The 6,278-nt window shown below is 46.7% G+C and overlaps 1 protein-coding gene across 6 annotated transcripts in view; it reads left to right on the forward strand.

The window, feature by feature from the left end:
- Positions 1-6,024, forward strand: part of TUFT1 (tuftelin 1) — a 64,640-nt gene extending 58,616 nt beyond the window's left edge. For all 6 annotated transcript variants that reach the window (XM_011937880.1, XM_011937881.1, XM_011937878.1 and 3 more), the window contains 4 exons: positions 1,943-2,048; positions 2,881-2,964; positions 4,278-4,378; positions 4,988-6,024. In XM_011937880.1, coding sequence (XP_011793270.1) covers positions 1,943-2,048; positions 2,881-2,964; positions 4,278-4,378; positions 4,988-5,051 — 355 coding nt within the window. In that variant the 3' untranslated portion in view covers positions 5,052-6,024. The remainder of the gene's footprint in view (positions 1-1,942; positions 2,049-2,880; positions 2,965-4,277; positions 4,379-4,987) is intronic.
- The last annotated feature ends 254 nt before the right edge of the window (positions 6,025-6,278 follow it).

A 6,278-nucleotide genomic window follows, 5' to 3' on the forward strand; every position in this document is an offset into this window, starting at 1 on the left:
TTATTATTACTGGGTTATGATAAAGGATTCAAATGAACAGACAGATGAGGTACATAGGGCAAGGTCAACATGTGGATGCATTAACCAAGCTGGAAGCTCTGAACCCCTTTGTTTTGGGTTCTTACAGAGGTTCATCACATAGGCATGATTGATTAAATTATTGGCCACTGGTGATTAGTTTAGTCTCTAGCTCCTATCCCTGTCCCTTTCCCAGATGTTAGCGGGAGTTATGGGGCTGAAAGTTTCAACCCTTTAATCCTGCCTTGGTCTTTTGACTAGACCCGTCCTGAAGCTATCCAGGGACCCCAGCCACCAGTCATTATTCGCATACAGAAAGACACTCATCAGTCTTGGAGATCCAAGGCTCAGGAACCAGGGAATGTGACCAAATATTATAACAAAACATAAGGAGCTGTATGTCAGGAACCGGGACGGAGACCCATTATATATTTCTTATTATTTTACACTGCCCTTTGGGGGATCTTGGCTCAGTCTGCTTAGAAGATGCAAAGGAAGCAACAGTGGTTTGGGAATCAGGAGACCTAGAAACAAACTTGTGTGAAGAGGCTTTAAGGAGCAATCCTGTCTCCCTCCTCCAAATCCCTGCCAACAGCTTGATGGTGTTGAGTGTAATAATCCCAGCTCCAGCTGGGCATGGTGGCTCACACCTGTAATCCCAGCACATTGGGAGGCAGGGACAGGAGGATTGCTTGAGTTTAAGAGTTCGAGGCCGGGCGCGGTGGCTCACACCTGTAATCCCAGCACTTTGGGAGGCCGAGGTGGGTGGATCACAAGGTCAGGAGATCAAGACCATCCTGGCTAACATAGTGAAACCCCGTCTCTACTAAAAATCCAAAAAAAAAAAAAAAAAAATTAGCCAGGTGTGGTGGCTGGCGCCTGTCGTCCCAGCTACTCAGGAGGCTGAGGCAGGATAATGGCGTGAACCTGGTAGGTGGAGGTTGCAGTGAGCCTAGATCACGCCACTGCACTCCAGCCTGGGTGACAGAGCGAGACTCCGTCTCAAAAAAAAGAAAAAAAAAATGTTCGCGATCAGCCTGGCCAACATGGTGAGGCTGTGTCGCTACCAAAAAAAATTTTAATTAGCCAGGTGTGGTGGCATGTGCCTGTAGTCCCAGCCACATGGGAGACTGAGGTAGGAGGATTGCTTGAGCCCAGGAGGTCAACCCGGCAGTGAGCCATGTTTGCATTACTGCACTCCAGCCTGGGCTACAGAATGAGACCCTGTCTCCAAAAAAAAAAAAAAAGAAAGGTGGGGTGGGGAAGATACTAGCTTCTACTTGAATCTTTCCAGTAATGAAGAGTTTATTACACATGAGACTGCCCACTTTCTGACAGCTTTAATACTGAGAAAGTCTTTCCTGTGTTAATATAAAAATGGCTTCCCTGGAACCATCTACCTGTTGCTTCTAGATTTACCCTCCAGAGTTTTCCAGAATGACTTATCCCTTCTAACCTTCCGAGCCTCAGTTTCCTCACTTGGACTAGGTGATCCCTGATGATGCTTCCAATGTGATGTTCTTTTTTTTTGCGGGACAAAGTCTTGTTCTGTGGCCAGGCTGGAGTGCAGTGGCACCATCTTGGCTCACTGCAACCTGTGCCTCCTGGGTTCAAGCAATTCTCGTGCCTCAGACTCCTGAGTAGCTGGGACTATAGGCACACGCCACCACACTTGGCTAATTTTAGTATTTTTAGTGGAGATGGAGTTTCACCATGTTGGCCAGGCTGATCTTAAACTCCTGACCTCAGTGCTTCCAATGTGATGTTCTAAGGTACCCACCACCTACTTTTCAGGGCAGCCTACTGGCCAATCAGGCAAAGGGAATCATATTAATGGGAACCTCCCAAGCTCAAGGCTCTTCCTGTGACTGGATAAAGAAGTCGTCTTGTTCCCTTGCTTCAGCCTTCTGGTCTTTATCCCCAGGGCTGCTACCCTGGAAAAGGAAGTGGCTGGGTTGCGGGAGAAGATCCACCACTTGGATGACATGCTCAAGAGCCAGCAGCGGAAAGTCCGGCAAATGATAGAGCAGGTAAGCTGGGCTGGTTTATAACCTGCCCTCGGAGGGGTCACCCCAAGTCTATGCTCTTATTTGTTTCCTAGGGAGCTTGACTTATATTCATGCATTTCCCATGTCAAACATTTATAGCTACCAATTAGCAGGGTTCGGGTTATTAGGATTTGCTTTTCTCCCATCTTTCCCCTACTATTTTGTTTGTTTGCCATTTGGCCTCTACTTTCCAATAGGAAAGGAAGGAAAAGGTTAATTTCTCATATACTCTGTGAAGAGTGTGGGTAAATGAGTAGTTGAGTCATAATAAACTCTGTTATCTGTACAGATTATCAGTCTTTGAGCTTCATGGCTGCTTTCCTGCCTTACCCCACCTGAGCTTGAGGGTAGCATACTAAGGATTTGTCGATTTGCAGAATTGTTTTGGGAGCCTAAAGCCCCGTAACTGGGAGGTTGGGAGGTCCTATGTGCTTCATGTCAGCTCCATTAGTGTCTGTTTTATTTACTGCTATTTTCCATTATCTAGAACAGAGTCTGTCATGTAGTAAGTACTCAATAAATGTGTCTCAAATGAAAAAATAATTTGTATTTTCCAAAACCAAATGGAATGGGTTTTGAGTCATTCATTATTTTGGATTCTCAGGGTGGTATTCTCCTCACACACTCCTCACTCCCGCCCCTGGGATAATCAAGAGTTTAATATTGACTGAAAGGAAGCCTTTGTAGAAAAGCTAATGAAGTCATATGGAGTTGCAGGGCTCTGCTGGCTTCCCCAGCAGCTGGGGTGAAAAGTCTGGTGAGTGTGTAATGAGTCATTGCAAAATGAGCTCCAGTGTCTCCCACACCTTTGCAGCTACAGAATTCAAAAGCTGTGATCCAGTCAAAGGACGCCACCATCCAGGAGCTCAAGGAGAAAATTGCCTATCTGGAGGCGGAGGTGTGTGTGCTGGGCAGCCCAGCAGGGGTACGGGGCTCTTGAAGAGAAGGTGGTCATAAGGGAGACAGAGGTTATGGAGGGGTCTTTGTCATGTCTCGCTGCTGCTCTGAAGTGAATACCTAGGGTGGTTGGTTGACTTTCAGTTCAGTTGAGTAAACATTTTCTGAGAACCTTCAGGAAGCTGCTAACAATGATGAGATGACCCCCTCCACCCCACCTTCAATTGACATGTCATCCTGGTGCAAGCCACATGCCATGGCTGCACGCTGGCTAATTCTGACCCTCCAGGCTTTGCAAAGGAGCTGGCAGTGGTGCTGGGCTGTGAAGGAGGAGGAGGCATTCATATAGATGGAGTCTTTTCCAGGGCTAGATTACCTAACGAGTTGCCCTCCTAGTCTAATTTCCACTTTGCCACAGGGCCCTACCTATCTGTTGAGTACCCGAAGATCACTTTGCAAACACTCTGTGAAGATCCCTTGTAGTGAGGGAGATAAATGGGAGAAAGGGTTATCTTTAGGGAGTTTGCAGTCTATAGTCAGAGATAAAATGTATATTTTTAAAAAGACCAAAGAATGCTTTATAGAATAGCATATCAACAAAGGCAAGTGAATATCTCAACTGAGGACAAAAAATTATATATAGGGGCCAGGTGCAATGGCTCATGCCTGTAATGCCAGCACTTAGGGAGGTTGAGGCGGGAGGATAGCTTGAGGCCAGGAGTTCCAGACCTAGGCAACATAGTGAGACGTTGTCTCTGAAAAAGAAAATTTGTTTTAATTAGCCAGCTGTGGTGGCATGCATCTGTTGAGGCGGGAGGATAGCTTGAGGCCAGGAGTTCCAGACCTAGGCAACATAGTGAGACGTTGTCTCTGAAAAAGAAAATTTGTTTTAATTAGCCAGCTGTGGTGGCATGCATCTGTAGCCCAGTTACTTGGGAGATTTAAGGGAGAGGATCACTTGAACCCAGGAGGTCAAGGCTGCAGTGAGCTATAATCACGCCACTGCACTCCAGCCTGGGCAACAGCGTGGGACCCTATCTCAAAAAAAAAAAAGAAAAAGAACTGTATGTAGAGGATATATAGGAAACCATCAGGCTGTCAGTGTTGTACAGAGTTACAGAGGAGCAGATATTGGAGGACAAGTGCAATCTATGGTAACGAAGACGAGGCAAGACAGTATCCAGGTAGTGGCACACGTGGGGGTAGAGGCAACAGCAGCACAAACACAGGCGGAGAGATCAGAATGCACTAGGTGAATATGACACCTGGGAAACCAGAAAAAGGCCAACTCTAACCCCTAAGCTTGTATTACAGAATTTAGAGATGCATGACCGGATGGAACACCTGATAGAAAAACAAATCAGTCACGGCAACTTCAGCACCCAGGCCCGGGCCAAGACAGAGAACCCGGGCAGGTGAGTGAGCGCGTGTAGATAGAATGGGGCCAGGGAGGAGGGAGGAAGGAGGGACAGAGCTATGTGGAACATTTAGTGCTTAGGCAAGAACAAGGCCCCTTTAGATCCAGCTTTCCTCCCTCAGTCTCTAATCTGACCCATTGTTTGCCAGAACCATTTTCTAACCCAATTAGGGTAGAACCTGTTACCACAAGCCCAAGGAGGTCCATGAATGGCTTCTAGAGGTGTATGAACCAACTGAAATGGTATGCAAAATTTATTTATAATGTTTGCATATTTCTAGGGAGAGGGTATTTTGCCTCTAAGAGATTCAGAAAAGGACCCGTGATCTTGACAAAATCGAGAATCACAGCTATATCCACTTCTCAGTTGTTTAACTGCCCCTCTCTTTTCTTCACCCTTGCTACAAGACACATGTATCATGCCCCAAATCTTCTCTTAGATGTCACTGAATAATTACCGTTTTAAAGCACTTGGAACCCAAGTGATCAGCCAGCACTGCAGTGTAAGATTCCAGAGGCAAATGTGAAGATTCCACAGGCTCTGTGAAGGGTGGGCCACAACACAGCTGTTCCCAGCACAACTCAGTGTTTCCAACCTTCTTTTCAGTATTAGGATATCCAAGCCCCCCAGCCCGAAGCCCATGCCTGTCATCCGAGTGGTGGAAACCTGAGCTGCCTGGAGATGGATGCTGCCATTGCTGCTGCCTCTGCCTCGGAGAAGCCCACCGCCCCTGTTGGCTGTTAGCGCTGACTTTGACTTTCTGACTGTCCCCTGGCTGCACCCAGGACTTAGGGCTCCTGTGTCTCACCATTCCCAAGCTCCTGGCCACTCTACGCTGGGCAGACAGAGCATGAGCACCTATTCAAGGCAACTGCAGCCCTTTGGAAGACATTGTCCTGTGAGCAGGACAGGGCAGTATCTATATTCCTACAGCGACTATTTTTCTCTGTAGAGAGCCTCCCTTCTGTTGTAGACTGGACTCTGGCTGCCCCATAAGCCAGGCCTTCATCAGATTGGAGAGTTGACAAGATTTGCCTCAGCCCTAAAAGCTGGAGACACAGATGTCCAGAGTGATTGGAGAGTGTCCTGGGGGAATGAAGTTCCTTCCACAAACACAGCTCAGTTCTTAGCAACAAACTGTTTGTTTTTCTACTTGCTCCACCTGCAGCCTACGCTGACCTGGCCTCCTGCAGACAGATAGTGGGGTTACCTGGCGAGGTCTGGTGAGAGCCAGTGAACCTAAGCTTTGGGTGGTGGTGTCTTTCTGGGGAGTAGGGAATGTACATTCAGGGAGTAGCCTTTTGCAGAAAAAATCTCTAGGGCTACAGACAGTTATGTGTGACTTCTCTCTACTGTGAAAACTCCCAGAGTCTCTTTAGGGATTTTCCCTAAGGTGCACCACCAGGCACACCTCAGTCTTCTTGACCCAGAGCCTAAAAACTGTTTTCGCTGGGTTCCACCAGTCCCAGCAAAATCCTCTTTGTATTTATTTTGCTAAATTATTGGTGGTTTTGCTTACATCTCATGATTGACATAATACCAGAGTTCTATAGCCTTCTCTTGCAATGTTTGGATTTGCTTGAAACTGGGAAAGCTGTCAGAGTGGCACTATTATAAATCTTTCTCTTTCCTCTGCCTGTTTCTTCTCCCTTTCTCTTTCAAACTTGATCTGCAGCTCAGGAAGGTGAGTATACTTTCCCTGAGGCTTTGGGGTCAGAGTATATGTTGTTTGGAGAAAAAGGGCAATCAGGACTCTTCTGGGGCCCAAATGAGTTCTTCACTAGCCCTTCTGAACCTCTTTCTCCATAATTGGTCTTTTATTCTGGCTCTGAATGACCCTGCAGGTCATCATGGTTTTCTTTTTTTATTGTTTTTCTTGTCTTTTTTTTTTTTTTTT

The sequence above is a fragment of the Colobus angolensis genome, unplaced genomic scaffold (assembly GCF_000951035.1).
Source record: "Colobus angolensis palliatus isolate OR3802 unplaced genomic scaffold, Cang.pa_1.0 Scaffold169, whole genome shotgun sequence".
In the NCBI taxonomy this organism is placed as follows: Eukaryota; Metazoa; Chordata; class Mammalia; order Primates; family Cercopithecidae; genus Colobus; species Colobus angolensis.